We start from the raw sequence: 17,571 nt of genomic DNA on the forward strand, positions 1-17,571 counted from the left end.
GAAAACATAAATCGGATGGTGTTACTCTTCTGTGCACAGCCCTCATGACCCTCCCTCTTACTCCTAGGGGTTCTCAAATGCTCCAGGATGCACTGCCCAGTCAGGCCCACTGTTCCCTGACTGTCTCTCCTCCTCTCCCCGCACTGACTCAGCTCCAGCCCCGCCGGCCCACTTGCCAGAGAGCAGGCCTGGCTTGTTCTGTCTTTGAACTTGCTACTTCCCCTACCTGGGATGCTCTTCACCAGACATCTACACAAACATTGCTCAGGGGCAGTTTGCCCGGAAGCTGACTGGTCAGTGCTCCCGTCCAATCGGTGGTGGGCTGTCGGTGACAAAGACAAATCGGGAGCATTGGGCCTGCGGTCGTTGGTTGCAGTCAAGTCGTTGCCTTGGTCGGAGTTGGACGCGGTTGCTGCGCCCGCTCTTCACGCTCTAGTTTTTTTCCGATCTGCTGCGCGCAGGCAGGATGGCTCACAAGCGGGTTTATTACTCGGACAGGTACTTTGACAGCTCTACGAATACCGGCACGTCAGGTTACCCAGAGAGCTCTCCAAACAAGCACCCCAAACCCTCCTGGTGTCTGAGGAGGGATGGAGGCGACTTGGTGCGCAGCAGGGTCTAGATGGGTGCATTACATGATTCATGAGCCAGAGCCGCATGTTCTTCTCTTTAGACGGCCTCCTCCAGAAGATCAGTCTCTCTCTCGATGTAAGTGCCTGTTTGACTTTCCCTGTTACTTTTGTTAAATAAAGTTTGTATGTTGCATAAAAAACAAAACACCTTGTTCAGGTCTAAATGACTCTTGTTAGTGCCATTTTACAACCCTTCACTTTTCGCCATAGAACATAGCACCATGTATTGTACCGTGTGTTTTTCTTTTTAAAAACATTTTATTTGGCAGTATATTCAAAACTGCAAAAACGCTGCAGGAATAAGGCAAGTACCAGGTTTTTTTTTTTTTTTTTTTTACAGGCAGAGTGGACAGTGAGAGAGAGAGAGACAGAGAGAAAGGTCTTCTTTTTGCCATTGGTTCACCCTCCAATGGCCACTGCGGTAGGCGCGCTGCGGCAGATCCGATGGCAGGAGCCAGGTGCTTCTCCTGGTCTCCCATGGGGTGCAGGGCCCAAGCACTTGGGCCATCCTCTACTGCTTCACCAGGCCACAGCAGAGAGCTGGCCTGGAAGAGGGGCAACCGGGACAGAATCCGGTGCCCCAACCAGGACTAGAACCTGGTGTGCCGGCGCCACAAGGCGGAGAATTAGCCTATTGAGCCGCGGTGCCGGCCAGTACCATGTATCTTTTACTCAACTTACCTATTTATTGCTAACTTTCTATCCCATTTGCTTCACTCATTTCCTACGTCCCCATCTCCCCACCCTCACACTTCTATACAGGTAACTTTTTTTTTTTCTGAACCATTTGAGAATGAGTTAGATATGTGGCTCTGTATCCCTAAATAGTCCAGTGTGTGTTTCCTAAGGGCAAGGAACATCCACTTAGATAACCACTGTCTAGCTATTAGTAAGTTTAACTTTGATACAGTTCTTTATTACCTGTAGCCAGTCTTGTGAGTTCACCTAATGTATTTTATAGGATTTCCTCCTTCTAATAGATTAGCTTTACTATCAGATGTTAATTTGTGTTGTTTGCTGTTTTCCTTTCCTTTCACCTGAAACATCTCAACAGCCTCTCTTTGTCGCATAACATTGCCTTTTGGAAGAATATGGCCTCCCCACCCCGACTCCCTGTCTATTTCTATTTCTATTGTGGGATGTTTCCTTATGCCTGGATTTGGGCTATGCAACCCGGACAGGAGTGTCCCGTGTGAGTTATGTCCTTCTCTGAGCATCACACTGGAGGCACACAGGTTCTTTTGCCACTTCCTGGTGATGTTAACCTTGATCTCCTAGCAAGGTATCCTTGGATCTTGCCACGTAACGTGCTGTGGTCTGTGCTAGGGTTTGAGTATGTCCCCTCCAAGACTCTGGTGTCAAAACTTAAAGGCCAATGTGATGGCAGCAAGAGGTGCAGCCTTTAAGAGGTGTTGAGGCCAGAAGAGCTCCTCCCTTGTGCATAGGAGTAAGGTCTTTGTACAAAAGAGACTTCACCCACAGTTTGGTTCTCTTCCCCTTCCGCTAAGAGAGGACAGTGTTCCTGGAGGACACAGCAATGAGGTGCCACCTGAGAGCAGAGAGCAGCCCTCACCAGACTTCCACCAGTCTTTATCTTGGACTTCCCAGCCCCCAGAGCTGTGAGGAAATACATTTCTGTTCCTGATATACTTCCCAGTCTCAGGTGTGCTGTTACAGCAGCACAAACACAGCAAGACAGAAAGAATGTGTCCCTCCCAAATTCCTATGTTGGATCCCAGTTTCCAAGGTGGTCACATAAAGAAATGGAGCCTTTGGGATGTGATGAGATCATTAGGGCTCTGCCCTTCTAATGGGGTCATTGCCTAAGAGGGGGATGGGAGGGGAGAGGGCATAAACGATGGCACCGGGAGTCTTTGTCATTGCTAGCTGGCCTTGGGCTCTGCGCTTCACCCAGCAGCAGTCCTGCTGCTACCCAAGGAGTGGCTACATGGGAGAATAGGAGAGAAGATGACCTGACAGAGAGGAAGCCACCCTCTAGGAGTCCTGGCGTCATGGAAACTGGCCCTGTCACTCTGTCTGTCCTCAAATGCTATAAATAGTCGGCTTCAGTATCAGCTTTGACCAGACCATGCCTGCAGCACAGGCCAAGCCCGAGAGGAAATGAATTTGGTGGGGGAGAATGGAGTCCCTGGGAGAGAGAGAGAGAGAGAACGGGTGGAATGAGATGAGGATAAAGGACAGCCAGCCGGTTCCCCCTGCACACCACGTCAGAGGACTGGAATGCAGAGCCCTCCCCACCAGCATTTCCAGCCTGTCCATCATCCAGGAATGTCATTCTACCAGACCATCCCCTGCCCCTTCTACTCCCTTGTTCATTCTGTCTCCGCGGCCCTGTATGGCTGTTCTGCTTCTGTATCTGTCACACGTCAAAAGTTTATCTCAAATCACACCTCCCTCCAAGGAGGAAGTTCAAAAGGCCGTCCCCGAAAGGATCCACACTAGTGCAGTTGCTGTGGGTGATCCTGACAGGAGAGCAGGGAGAGCTGGCCCTTTGGACCTCTGTGGGTCGTAGACCAGAGGGGTCTTCTGGGACCCTAGGGACCTCTGAATCATCTGCCCTTTCCTCTTCTTGCCCTCCAGATCTTAAAGTGTTTCTCCCACCTCTGCAGCCCAGATTATGTTCTGTTCCTTGGTTATGGAGTGATTCTAGGGCAGTCTTTTTATTAATTAAAGATTTATTTATCTAATTTGAAAGGCGAGTTAGAGGCAGAGACAACGGCCAGAGCTGAGCTGATCCGAAGCCAGGAGCTTCTTCCTGGTCTCCCACACTGGTGCAGGAGCCCAAACACTTGAGCCATCTTTTACTGCTTTCCCAGGCCACAGCAGAGAGCTGGATGGGCAGTGGAGAAGGCTGGATTCGAACCGTCACCCAGATGGGATGCTGGCATTGCAGGTGGTGGCTTTTCCGGCTACACCACAGAGCTGGTCGCACTAGGGCAGTCTCTTAACCCTTCTGGCCCTGTTGTGGGCTGGATTCCCTGGTCCCAGAGACAGTCATTGTGCAGGATGTTTATTAAAGAGGGTTCCCGGGCTCCACACCTGGGGGAGGGAACAGAGAGGAGGATGGGTTAGATGGAAGAAGAAGAGCCACCGTGTAGTCTCTGACCTATTCTACCAGGAGCTCTGGAGCCAAAATGTCACATCAGAGTTGTTCCTTATTAGACCCAAATGGCCAGTCTTTCACTCCACCTGTGTCAATCAGCCCACACAGGCAGCTGGGGGAGGTGTGTGGGTAAGCAAGCCCCTGCAGGGGCTACACGCTGACAGCCGTTCGCCCTCCAGCAGCTGAGACAAGTCCTTCCATGAACGGCAGGGCAGGTCTCGAAAGGGCCTTGTGATACCCAGGCTCTGTCCCCTGCAATGCAACCACAGATGAAATGGACCTGGCACATTCTTTGACACTCACTACTTACTAAATGAGGACAATGGTTGTTATCTGGTTATTGGGCTAGGGCCTGTTAGTAATCCTGCCCCCCGAGCCGCCTTTCTTCTCTCGTGAGCTAAAGTCTCAGAATTGAGTATTTTCTTTAGATGAGGCTAGAATTTAAAGCTGCGGAAATACAATAACAGAAATGAAAGACCTTGGTGAGACCTTTAAATTCAGATCCTGTTAGCCAATAAATTACATTCTTTATAAACATACTATCTTGTGAACTTCATTACATTACACTGTCTTTTGGTCTTTAAAAAATATAAACAGTTAATATGAGTCACCCTATCTATGCCCTGTTTTGGAATTTCTACTTTTTTTAATATTCAAGGATGCTTGAGCAATGGTAACAGGCCAAGCCTCTCTCAGTCTTTGAGGACACTAATGCCACCCGTCCAGGTGGGGTGGGAGCCAGAAGATGGGGGGAGGCATTACTGCGGTCTCGGGGCTCGCCCCTAGCTTCTTCAATCACCAGGCTCAGTGCCAGCCCCGCTGTTCCTGCGCTGGGCAGCCCCGAAGGAAGCACCAACCGCGCCAGGTGTCCTTACCAACAGAAGCGCGGAGCATGCTCAGTGCCTCTGGATGCCCGGAGGCGACCAATCGCCAGCGGCCACTTCAGGAGTTCTCCGGGCTGGAGCAGGAAGCGGGAGAGAAGAACTGGGAACCCAATTCTATGGCCAGGGGCTGGCGCAGCCAAGGGCGCCTCTCCCCGCTAGTCCCGCATCCCAACCCCTCTCCCCGCCCCCTCGTCCCCCCTTCCGTCCTGGAGTAGCTCCTGGCGAGCGGTGGCGCGACTCCCCACAAAGTACACACAGAGCCTTGGGAGCTCGGTTAACGAAGGCGCGATGGGACCAGGCGGGCAGGGACGTCTTTGTTTTTGCTGAGCTCCGAGCTTGAGTTTCTGTTCTTGTTATAGAAAAGGGAAGCAAGTCGCTCAGACCTTATTTAACCAGGGTCCCCTGGGCGGGCAGGTGCACGGGTTTGCGGACATGGGAGGCGCACTCGCACGGGACAGCCCCCAAGTCCAGGGCCTCCAGCAGCTCCTTCACTGGTTGGGCCGAGCCGTGCCTCACGCGGATCCCTGGGTAGGCGCCGACTCACAGACACCTGTCTCTGCCCTGGCCAGAAGCGCTCAGCTGCACAACACCGGTAGCCAGCGCTCACATGCACGACAGCCTGGGCAAGGCCCGGATTTGTCCTAGAGAGTAAAGGAAGCCATGTGTAAAACCTTGCACACTCCCAGGCCCACGGGGGCTGTTCCCAGAAGCCATGTCTCCACACAGTGGCTCTGACAGTCTGGGCCACAGCACCCTGGTTTCCAGCTCTGCAGAGACCAGAGAGGAAAGCCCAGGCAGCAGCCATGCGATAAAACTGGAGCGAGAGCTGGAGAGGCCCGCTGCCCGTGTCCCCTCTGGCTTCCAGGACCCCGGCTCCGCTGGCTTTGCTTCTGTTTCTCCAGAATTCTCCACCCACTCCTGCCCCCCCCCCCCCCCCGAATACCCAGATGTTTGATGGGGGCTGTTTGGGTCAACAAACTCTTATGGAATGCATTACAATAATAACGTCCAGGCTAACTGGAGTTCAGTGAGGTTGCTTAAGGCTGCTCAGCTGGGACTGGGAGGAGTGAAGGGTCTGAGGGATTGGGAAGTGTGGATACATAAGTGAGAGCATTTGAGGTAGGAGGACAGTGCTGTGTTTTGGGGCAGTGCCCATGGTGGTGGTTTTTCCTGGTGTCTGCTGGTGGAGTGAAACGGAGGCAGACAGGCGAAGAGATCCTCATCCTCACAAGGGTTAGTATTTATTCTTCTTCCGAGAAGCTGAGACCATTTTATGATTCTCATTTTGAAAACTTGACATCATGATTGGAGGATTATTTTAAAAAAAGATTTTATTTATTTATTTGAAAGGTAGAGTTAAAGACAGAGAGAGAGGGAGAGAGAGAAAGAGGTCTTCCATCCTTTTGTTCACTCCCCAAATGGTCGCAATGGCTGGAGCTGAGCTGATCTGAAGCCAGGAGCCAGGAGCTTCCTCTGGGCCCCCAAAGCAGGTGCAGGGGCCCAAGGACTTGGGCCATCTTATACAGCTTTCCCAGGCCATAGCAGAGAGCTGGATCGGAAGCGGAGCAGCTGGGACACGAACTGGGCACCGAAGGCAGGGGCTTAGCCCACTATGCCACAGCGCTGCCCTGGAAGATGTTACTTTAAAAATTGTCTCCAATTCTACCTACTAATACAAAGCTTTTGTACTCTCTCCTATTTTTTAATCGATTGATACAGCTTTTATTTTTTAAACATGACATAATATTGTTCTGTTCTTTTTACATATTTTGAAACATGTCCCTGTGTCCTCATAGTATTCACAGTTCCCTCCTATGGCCATACTGTATTTAACTTCTTTTCTGTTATTGGTTGAGTTGTTTTGCCATTATAAATAATTCAGCTATAAATATCTGTATACATACAACTTTTTTTCTCCTTCTAAATTATGTCCATTGGGTCCGAGCCAGAAAGAGGATGGCTGAGCCAAAGGGTTGACTATTTCATAACTCTTGCTATGTCGAGCCAGACTGCACTAATAAGATTGAACAACAAAGCCACTGAGACTCTTGCCTGTATAGACTCCTGTAGGGACTCACACTCCCTGACTCTACTATGTAACCCCTCCAGTGTAACAGGAAACCCAGGGAAGCACAGAAGCTGTGGTTTTCAACTTCTCCTACTTGGACACACAGTATTCAAGACTGGTACACATCTCAGGGCACACTCAGAATGTAGTGATTCCCCTAGATTCTGCAGGAACTTGAAACACCGACAAGCTTTCTAATGAACAGAATCTTAATCAAAGAGGCAGTGTTTTTAATGTTGCTACAACAGACAGCTGGTTACTGGCTGCAACTCCATTCCTTTTTTCAGATTCAAGAGAGTTCAGATGCAAAATGGCAAGAGGGTTGGATAGAGGGCACACATCCATTTTGATGTCTAAAAGCAAGTGAACCCTCCTCAAACAGGGGCATTTGTGCTGTGTGGCAAGCAGACAAGCATGGGGCGCTCCAGGATCACAAGGAGACTGAGCAGTGCATTTAACATTAGCACTGTGCTGCAGCCGGTACCAGGACGGGGATGCCAAAAAAACGCTAAAGCATTGGGGCCAAGAGAGGGAAGATGGTCCTGATGGCAGGTGTCTCACAGCCGTGGAGTACCATGTGCCAGGCACTGGGGTGCAACACTCATGGAACCAGGGGATGAGGCGGGACACATCCGTATATAAAATAGCTGGTCAGATGGTATTCAATACACAGGAGAAAAATCAGGCAGGGGAAAGTAGCAGGGCATTCTGGAGAGGACGTCTTAAATGGCATTCAGATACGGCCTCTCTGAAAAGTGACATTCGAACAAAAGGCGCAGTGGGGAAGTCTGGGGGGAGGGCAGTCTAGACAGAGGCCCCGAGGCAGGGGCACTGCGGCTGCCGAGTGGCGGGAGTGGGTTGGAGGAGGAGAGGAGGTCAGGGAGGGAGCTGGGACCATCCTGGGCTTGGCCCTCTACGCGTTTTAAGGATTTGGGTTTTAACTCGAGAGAGGTTAGGAGCAGCGCGCGGAGAACGCGCTCCGAGGGCAGGAGTCCGGGAGCGCCCTTGGAAACGGCAAGGCGGGCTGGGAACACAGGTATTGGGGCCCCGTGCACTTAGTTAGCCCTCAGCCTGCTCCCGGACTTGAGGTCGGAACTGTCGGCGGCGGTCAGAAGCCACGGCGAATTCCAGCCGGCAGGACAAGCATTCTCGGAAGGTCTTGAATCTTGAATCGCATTTACAGCCCCGCGTGATGATCTCGCCGGGGGTCCGGGCAGCGGTGCAGGTGCAGCCCTGTCAGCTGTGTGGCCGCAGGCAGACTCAGTTACTTCACCTGTGAAATGGGAGTAAAGGCGCTGACTGCCGAACCGCCCCAAATGAGCTCACTCAAAAGCACCTTAGAGACCTCATTACCCTTTACAACAAGCAAACGTGAACGTGCAGCTGACCTCGGAGGGTCGGCTTCGCACAGCACTTTGCAACTTTGGCTGACAAAGCACGGGTCTGCCTCGTTCGCGTTCTGTCGGAACCCGCTTGCCTCTCACCGAGCGCCGGCCGCGGGGCTGGGAGCTGCGGTGCGGCGGCGGGTGGGTGGTGCGGGGGTCCAGGCGGAGCTGCGGAGAACCCCGGGCTCCCGACCCGACTCGACCTCTGCGAGGGCTGGGGGCACTCGAGGCCGTGACCCTCCGCCCGCTAGCCGGGCGGCGAGCGGCCGAAGGCCCGGCGCGAGGCCGGGCGGGGCGCGCGGCAGCTACGCGGCCTGGGCGGAGCCGCCCCCGCCCTGCGCCCGCCCTGCGCCCGCCTGCCCCAGGCTCCGGGGGCCCGCGCCGCGCGCTCTTTCTCCGACAGCTGCCGCGGGAACCTAGCGCGCCGCGTCCTGTCCGTCGGTCCCCCAGGTCGCCGCCCGCCGCGTGCGCCATGAGCACCCAGCAGATAGTCCTCCAGGGCCCGGGACCATGGGGCTTCCGCCTCGTGGGCGGCAAGGACTTCGAGCAGCCCCTCGCCGTTTCTCGGGTAAGAAGCGCCCGGGGCGCGCGAGGGAGCGGGGCGCCCCCAGGCAGGGTGGAGGTGTGCCCGGGACCAGGCCTGGGGAGGCGGACGGGGTCCGGACCGCGGCGGGGCGCGTCCAGGTGCGCCGAGCGCTCCCCGCCGCCCCTTCGCCGGCGCGCTTGCGGTGTCCGCCCCCAAGAACCGGGCAGTTAGTTTCCTTCCTTCTCCCCGGAAGCGGGGCCTGGCGTGTGGACGCTGGTTGCCAGCCGGCGAGGGGGTGAGGGTCCCCATGGAGCGCGCGCGCTGGGAGCCCTCCCCTCCCGCCCTGGCCTTCCCGGGCCGCAGAGTGGAGGGATCAGGTTGGACGCTCAGCCAAGTCCTAGAAAGGGAAGCGGAGTGGATGGCCAGGTGGGGAGGGGGAGGGGTAAACGGGGTTAACCCCGAAACAACTGCCGAGGCGAGCGGTCTGTAGCGCTTTGGAGTTGGTCCGTAATTGGCTGTCACCTCCCTCGTGCCTTTCGGAGAAAAGGCGCGATTTTGGAAATAACCAAATCCAGTGTAACCCCGTGGGGCATCCGCCTTTCTGGCATACCCGGGTTGTCTGCCGATCTGCGGATGCGTGGGTGCTGGGCTGGGGTTCCCGCCCGCTGTGGCTGCTGGTGGGGAGGTGATGTCACTTGAAAACTTACTGGAGCGCCCTCATCCCTTTGGAAGAACCCATTGTCCCCAAATAAAGTGGGAGACCCAGGTCTGTGTTTGGAAGCGCCGGCTTTGGCCCTCTGGTTCCAAACCCAAGGTTGACGTCCCATGGAGTGGCCGTTTCAATGTCTGTACCTAGAAAGGGGTCAGGAAATACCTTTTGATTGAGTGAAGAAAAGGGGAGCTGAAAGTACCCCACCCCTAGCTTAGAGGCAGCACTCTCGTTCTTGGGCCCGTCTGCCAGCCAAAGCTGACCTCAAACTTGACTACCCCTCACCCCCTTCTAAGCAGCCCTGTGTTTTCTTGTGGGGGTGGGACGAGGGGGGGGTGGAGAGAGAAGATCCTGCGGGTCCTTTGACTAAAGCTCTACCTCCAGCAGCTGCAGGAGTTTGGTCGGCCAAGGGGGAGAGGAATTGGGAGCCTCCTGCGGGCTGCTTTGCTGGCCACAGACCTCCCACACTTCCTTGCAGGTGAGAAGTGACCCTTCCATCCGAAAGGGAGCAGGCAACCTGGTTGTAAGGCCCTGTCTTCCCCCTGCCCACCTCGTCCTGCCAAGCACCTCTGATTATTCTCGAAGGTGCACACTGCCTTCCCAGATGCCAGCCAATTCCTGAAGCACAGGGATGGTGCCTTCCCCAAATCTGGACTCCCACCCCCATTGCTGGCACAGGGCTGCTCTGGCCATGCCAGAAAATCCCTGCTGGCATATTAATAAATGCTTGTCCGGGGAGGGCATTACCCCTGCACATTTAGACTTGCTTACCTCATAGTCCATTTGTCCCTGCTCTTTGTGTCTATAATTAACCTGTCAGCCCTCTCCACTTCTAAGATTTATATGAGACCTGGGACCTTTTTTTCGGTAGCAGAGGATGTTGGTAGGCTGTTAAAGGGGCAGTTACCACCATCATTTTAGCTGCTTTTAAAAGTTTTAAGTTCAGTAAGTAGCCCTGTGCAGGAAGGATGGAATGGGGTGAAATACTCCCCACTGAATTCATTGGCTTGCACGTTCATATATTCATTTATTGATTTATGGTGTGTGCACATGTTTAATAAGCACAGACTGTATGCCAGGAACTGCAGACTCTTCAGAAGTGAGAGCACACAGCACCGTTCTCAAGGTGTTCATGGCTCAGGGAGGGCAGCTAATCTTTATAATGCCCTTGGCAGGTGCTTTGGTTGAAAAATGAAAGTGGCTCAGTGGAGGTGATATTCTCTTGCTGACAGTAATTTACTTATCTCTATCTCATTTTAAGTGGAAAAAAACGTGAGCTTTTTCACCTCTTGAGAGTGGGAAAATCATTGTCCTATAGGGACCCTAGGGGTGGCCATTGGTGATCTGGTGCTGGTTTGGTATTTGCTTCTTACTGGTGATGTACATGGGGTGAGCTTTCTAGAGCTACCTTCCTTCATTTTTTTTTAAAGATTTATTTTATTTATTTGAAAGACAAAGTTACAGAGAGAGGTAGAGACAGAGAGGTCTTCCATCTGCTGGTTCATGCCCCAGATGGCTGCAACGGCCGGAGCTGCGCCCATCAGGAGCCTGGAGCTTCCTCCGGGTCTCCCATGTGGGTGCAGGGGCCCAAGGACTTGGGCCATCTTCTGCTTTCCCAGGCCATGGGAGAGAGCTGGATCGGAAGTGGAGCAGCTGGGACTAGAACTGGCGCCCATATGGGATGCAGGGGCTTTAACCCACTGTGCTACAGCGCTGGCCCCCATTTCTTTCTTTCTTTTTTTTTTTTTTTAATCTGTGTATTGGGGATAATACCCATGCTGGCTGTGACTTAAGGTATGTGAGAGTCAGTAAACAGTGAATAATAGTGAGCAAGTGTGAGCATTGACAGAGTTATACAATCTTCTGGTTGCTAGGTGTGGTACATTTATCATTCTGGGCAGATACAGTTGGTTAGTTTGGTTTTATATATCCTAGACTTTCTGTGTCTCCACACCAAAGCAAACTATAAAATTAGGCTGGGAGTGGAGTGCTGTTCTCTTAAATAACCATGTTTGCTTTCTCTTGCATGAATTATTCTGGTATTGGCTCCAGTCTTTAGTTAAAATGCTAACGCTTCTGGATATAATGCTGTAAACCCTTGAAATATTTCCTTTTTGGACTTTGTTTTTTAATATGAAGTTAAAAAATTATAAAATGTAAATGCATAGCAAATGACTATAAAGCAAACACCATCCAGATAAACAACACCCAGGACAAGAACTAGAACGTGGCCAGGATCCGAAGCTCACTCAGTGTAATCCTGTCCTGACTTGGGAGAGTGATTTTCTTGCTTTTCTTCATAGAATCACCAATTACATAGGAATCCTGAATATCACAGCTTGATTTTGCCTGTTTCTGAACAGTCTCTTGTAGAACAAACACACCCTTTCTGTGTCAGTATGTTCTTTTGACTCCTTAATGTTTTCATCTGTGTTATTGTGACAAACTTAAATTTCAATCTAGATTTCCAACTTTGCTTTTTAAAACTTTATATTATTTATTTTTATGTATTTGAAAGAGACACAGAAGGATCTACCATCCCGTGTCTTACCCCCTAAATGCCTGCCGTAGCCAGGGCTGGGCCAGCCGGAAGCTAGGAGCCTGGAACTCAATCACTGTTTCCCAGGTGGGTGGTGAGGACACAAGTATTTGATCTCTTAGCTGCTGCCTCCCTGCATTAGCAGGAAACTGGATCAGAGTAGTCAGGACTGACTTGAGTTCGGGCCCTCGGGTATGGGATACGATGGGCATCTCAAGCAGTGTTTTACGTGCTGTGCCAAACAGCTGCCCCGGAATCTGGAGTTTAAGTGCACATAAACTAGCTTTCTTCCTTGATCTAGTTTCTCACTGAAGGTCCCTGCCTTGGCCTCCCTGAGGATCCAGCCATACTTTTTTGCCACTATTCTTTGAGATTTTTTCCCATCAGTTCCTGCAGTTGGGTTCTTTCTCCCCTCCATGTCAGTTTCTGATTTACTCTAGTTTCTTTCAAGGGAAGCCTTCAGAGAATCCACACCCAGGCCAAAATTGCTGCTTGGTTTATGTTGCCTATGTTTCTCTCTCAGCAGCTGTCCTAAGACAGGAACGGGTGGAACCCGAGATAAGGGGGTCCCCTTAGCTGGGGGAGCTGTTCCCTTGCCTTTTAATTCCTGGGGAATGTCCTGATCTTGGGGCCGTGGTTGTGTCCTTGTCTCAGATGTCCCAGCAGGTGCTTAGTAATGGGTGCCAGAGCCTCCTCTCCAATTTGTCAGAGTGTGAGCAGAATCTGTTGTCGGATTAAGACATCTGGAAAGGCTGCTTTTGTTTGGCCCCTGTGCTGCCTTCCTGCCTTCCGTGACACTGATCACCCAGGAAATCTCACCTGCTCCTGCTGATCATGGCTGACCCAGGGAGAGTGGAGATGGAGAATGGCGAGTAAGTGGATGCTTGAGCCCCTTGTGGAATCTGCGAAGTCAGGTTACCACTCTCAGACCAGGTAGCTGTCCCCCACAGCCCCCTGGAGGCCGACATTGCTGTCCTGTACAGAGGAGGGGATCAGTTAACCACTGGGTCCTCCTCTCCCAGGCTGGCCAGGCCTGGGAAGGGCATGGAGGAGTGTCCTGTGCTAGGACCAGGCCAGGACTGGCTCCCACCTGTGCGCGTTCTCTGGGCCGAGCCTTCTTCTGCTCCATAGAGAGGGAGAAACCTGCTTTTCTTAGCCTCTTACACTTCTGAAGCCAAAGTGCCCACAGCCTGGGCATGGTCATTTGTTTGAATTTACATAATTTTTCATTGCCTGAACTACTTAACTTCCTTATAAAGGAAGGGGTGGAGGCTGATTAAAAATGAGCAGAAGTAGCTCCATCAGAAAATTAATTTTTAAAGGAAGATTTGATTCCAGTAGGTCTCAAAGGAAGAGCCTGGGTGGGGCTGTGGGCCTCCTGCCCTGCCTGTCACGTGTGCGGGGGTGGGGAGGGGCTCCTTGGGAGTTCCAGCTCTGCATCTCAGTGGCTGACCTTGGGCCAGTCATTTGCCTTCTCTGGGTCTTAATTCTCTGCAATGGTAAGATGAAGCAGTAAACCAACCCAGTAGTCTTTGAACCCTTTGAATATGAGAGCCCACTTTTTTAGTGTCTTAGTCCTTTATGGCATCAATTGTACCTTCAGCCATAGATTGAGAAAATATGCTATGAATTTGGGAATTTTTCAGATGGATTTGTTTCTGTTAACCACAAGAATATCCATTTATCCATGAAAGATTTGCAGGAGAAATCTTTATCTCTTGTGGGGATAACCATAGTTAAGACGTTTAGGACTTATATGCCGGGAACTGTTTTTTTTTTTTTTTAACAAAAAGATTGTTTTATGTATTTGAAAGGGAGAGTTAGGGAGAGACAGATCATCCATCTATTGTTTTATTCTCCAAATGACTGCAACAGCCAGGACTGGGTCAGGCCAAGGCCAGGATCCAGGAGCCAGGAACTCCATCCAGGTCTCCTACATGGGTGGCAAGGGCCCAAGCGCTTGGGCCATTATCCACTGCTTTTCCAGGCACATTAGCAGGGAGCTGGATTTGAAGTGGAGCACCCAGGACTTGAACCTGCACTTGGATATGGGTTGCAGGTGTCACAGACGGCAACTTAACCCCCTGTGCCACAATGCTGGCTCTGCCAGGCACTATTCTAAGTACATAGTATATTCTCTCAGTGACCCTCACTGTATCTTGTCAGGTAGGTACTATTGAGATCTCCACTTCTACAGGTAAGGACACTGAGGCATGGAAACATTAAGTACTTTCCCTGGGTTATACAGCAGTGAGCAAGTAGTCCGGCTAGAATTTTGACTGTGCATTCTTTCTTCAAAGCCTGTAGTCTCAATGTCCATGCCATAATACTTTAATAGCTGCTGATGTTTTCTGAGTACCTGTCTGTGCTAAGCATGCACTTGGATTATCTTCTTCCATACTCCCCACAGCCCATGACAGAGGGACACAGGGCACAAAGGCAGTGAATTGCAGAGCTGGGATATAAACAGGACAGACTGACTGCCACACCAGCTCCCGATGGGCCATTGCTGTCAGTTTCCCAATGCTAACTGTCGCCCAGCACTCAGCTCTGACAAGGGCTCTTGGTGCTGCTGGGACCCCTGGGCCTCCAGCATCCCTAAGAGTTGGCTGGAGCGCCTTCTCAGTTGTCACATGGCCTCTGCTCAGAGCTTTCTGCAGAGCAGCACTGCCCTTCCCTAGGCCCTCCTGAGGCTGGACGCCATGGCCCTGCCTGGCAGAATTTACAGTCTGCTTGTGTGATGCATGTCCATGTGGACAGTGAAGAACTGTTGGGAAATTGGCTCAAGAAAGGCCTGCTTGGGACTTGAGGACAGTCTCTGTGGCAAGTGAAGCTGCCTAGACAGTGAGCAGACACACCGCAGCCAAGCCTTGTCCATGAGGAAATCCACCTGTGGGAACCAGGGACAATGAAGCTGATTCCTACACGGCTCATCGCATGGTGTGATATTGTTGGTATAGTCGTTAGCCTCATCGTAGGTGAACTGGCAACTCATCCGTAACCAAGGCCTCTGCTGTACTTTCCCACGTGAAGTACACTGCCTCCTTGGCAAATGGTGTGACCTGCAAACATGGTTTTCTGAAAAGCGCAGTAGTCTTGCAGGAGACTAGATTCCTAACGAGGGACCTCATGTCTAATTTTTAGTCATGACAAGGGAGTAATGATACAGATACGGCTGACCTCTGTGAAATAAAGCCGTCACAAATGTGTAGATAGTTTGGATGATGTAGCAATGTTTTACATTCATTTGTTAAAAAATTGTAAAAAAAAAAAAAAAAAAAAAACCTCATGGTTTGAAAACCTACCGGACATCCTTGTACTCTATAACCCCAACAATCCGGCTGCATATTTGGTACAGCTAGATCCACATGAGCACCAAAGAACATTTTTTTTTTAAATGTTTATTTATTTGAAAGTCAGAATTACACAAAGAGGAGAGACAGTCTTCATCCGATGGTTCACTCCCCAATTGGCCGCAATGGCTGGAGCTGCCCTGACCCGAAGCCAGGAGCCATGAGCTTCCTCTGGGTCTCCTATGTAGGTGCAGGGGCCCAAGGACTTGGGCCATCTTCTGCTATCCCAGGCCAAAGCAGAGAGCTGGATAGGAAGTGGAGCGGCTGGGTCTCGAACCAGCGTCCACATGGGATGCTGGCGCCTCAGGCCAGGGCATCAACCTGCTGCGCCACAGCGCTGGCCCTAAGAACGTGTTTGTTCTTTGCCCTATTCCAAGCAGCACTATCCATGGTAGGCCCAATTTGATGCAATTTAAATGTCTAACCAATAGAATGGATACATAAAAATTGGGACAGTACATGACATAAAGCACCACAGCAAATGTGAACAAAGGAATTACAGCTGTACACGATGACATAGATGAGGGGGACATGCAGAGGAAGAAACCAGGCATAAGTAAGAAAATAACGTGGGATTCCATTTACAGAAAAGTGACAGGGTAGGCTTAATCTACAATGTTAGAAGCCAGGAACCTCCTTTGCCAGAAGAGTCAAGGCAGAAGTGGAGGTTTGGAAGTTCAGGAAATGTTCCGTTTCTTTATCTGGGGCTATTGCCATGGGTGCGTTTGCTTAATGGGGATTCAGGAATTTATTTACAATTTGTGTACTTTTTTGTATATGTGTTGTATGTTGATACGTTTGCATAGAAACCCTGGTGTTTATTATAAAAGGTCAGGTAATATTCAGGTATGGAATGTATGGGGAAAGTCTTCCGAGAGGTAAGCACCAACACAACAGCAGGCTACAGAACATTCCAGATGTTATCTCATTTGTGTAGTGTTTTCAAAACCAAGTTACCATATTACAGTGAAACGTTTGGACTTTTTTGGTTTGTGCTTTCTGCCTTATTTTTCTTACAACAAGTCAAAAATTAAAGACACCCTTTCATTAATGGGAAAATACATGTTTGATACCAGCTGGATCTGGGTTCGAACCCTGTCTTATCTGTTAGCTTGTGTGTCCTTGGGTGGGTTAGCCCCTGGAGACTCAATGTCCTCATTTGTAAAGGGGGAGTTTAGCTGTTCTTGCTTTCAAAGCTTGTGGTGAGGATTATGATGATGTCTAGAGAGTCTCATACTGTGGCTAACAAAAGGAAGGCATTCAGGGTACAGTGTGCAATTAAAAAGAGTGGTAGCTATTTGCATGGGGTATTATGCACCATGTTCTAAACTCTTGCCAAATGTAATCTTTTAGCTCTTCCTACAACCCAAGGAGGTTGGTACCATAACTAATTTCATTTAATGAATGAAGAAACTGAGTCACAGAGAGTGACTTGCTCAAGATTGATTGAGCAGTTAGCCTGTGGGTTACAAGTCATACTTGTTAGACCTACGTATTTAAAATCTTTCTAAAAGGGTTTCAGAGGGCTTGTTTGGAGACTTTTGTGAAACTTGATGATGTCTGGAGAAATTGGGGCATTCTACTTTGCCACCTGCTTTATTATATTCTTATTCTCGTGTAAGAAATGGTGATTGCTGTTCCAGACTAAGGGTGCAGTAGATCTCTTGGAATGGCCAACCCTTAGCCCTAATAACTTTCTCTTGCGCTGTGCATGACGTGAAGCTGGATTAAGGGCTATCTACAAGCACTTATCCTACTCATTGCCTCATTTCCCTGGGAAAGTGGTTGTAGACTAACCAAGAACATTTTGAAACAGTGTTGGTGTTCATAGGCCAACCTGTGTAAGCTCATACAGCTTCTGTGGCTACAATGTGGCTTCAAAGTCTGACCATAGCCTGGGCCCACAAACAAAGTGAGTCAGAAGAGTCTGACGTAAGAGTTCAGATTCCACATCCAGGTGGCATAGTGCAGGGCTGACTACTGCACTGACTCCTAGCTTAGAGTATGTTAGATTTATACGTAAATACCTTGACACAGCCATTGGGTCAACAGAGTTTGTGTTTTAAAGATGTATAGCATTGAGATTGAACTTGAATTTCACCTATCTTTATCCCAATTGTGTGCTGTCTAATGCTAGTTGTAACTGTCATTATTTAGGCTTTCGCACTTACTTGTTGAATGCATTTAAGCTGATACACAAACATGTTTATAGTATTGAAAGCACAAGAACACAAATGGGATTTAACAAAAAATTGGAACATAGGAGAGTAAAGAGAGATGTGCCAAGAATTTTCAATCAGTTGGTTTCTATAATTGCACACTACATGGAGCTGTGAGTTTTCCGGCCAAGG

General features: G+C 50.3%; 1 protein-coding gene and 1 pseudogene across 1 annotated transcript in view; both read left to right on the plus strand.

Moving 5' to 3' along the window:
- Positions 1-466: 466 nt before the first annotated feature.
- On the plus strand, positions 467-8,513 carry LOC133775774 (cyclin-dependent kinases regulatory subunit 2-like; annotated as a pseudogene).
- PDLIM1 (PDZ and LIM domain 1) overlaps positions 8,468-17,571 on the plus strand; it is a 65,027-nt gene continuing 55,923 nt past the window's right edge. The window contains exon 1 of the mRNA XM_062214856.1: positions 8,468-8,661. Within this exon, the coding sequence (XP_062070840.1) occupies positions 8,566-8,661 (96 nt within the window). The 5' untranslated portion in view covers positions 8,468-8,565. The remainder of the gene's footprint in view (positions 8,662-17,571) is intronic.

Source organism: Lepus europaeus, chromosome 17, assembly GCF_033115175.1.
Source record: "Lepus europaeus isolate LE1 chromosome 17, mLepTim1.pri, whole genome shotgun sequence".
Classification (NCBI taxonomy): Eukaryota; Metazoa; Chordata; class Mammalia; order Lagomorpha; family Leporidae; genus Lepus; species Lepus europaeus.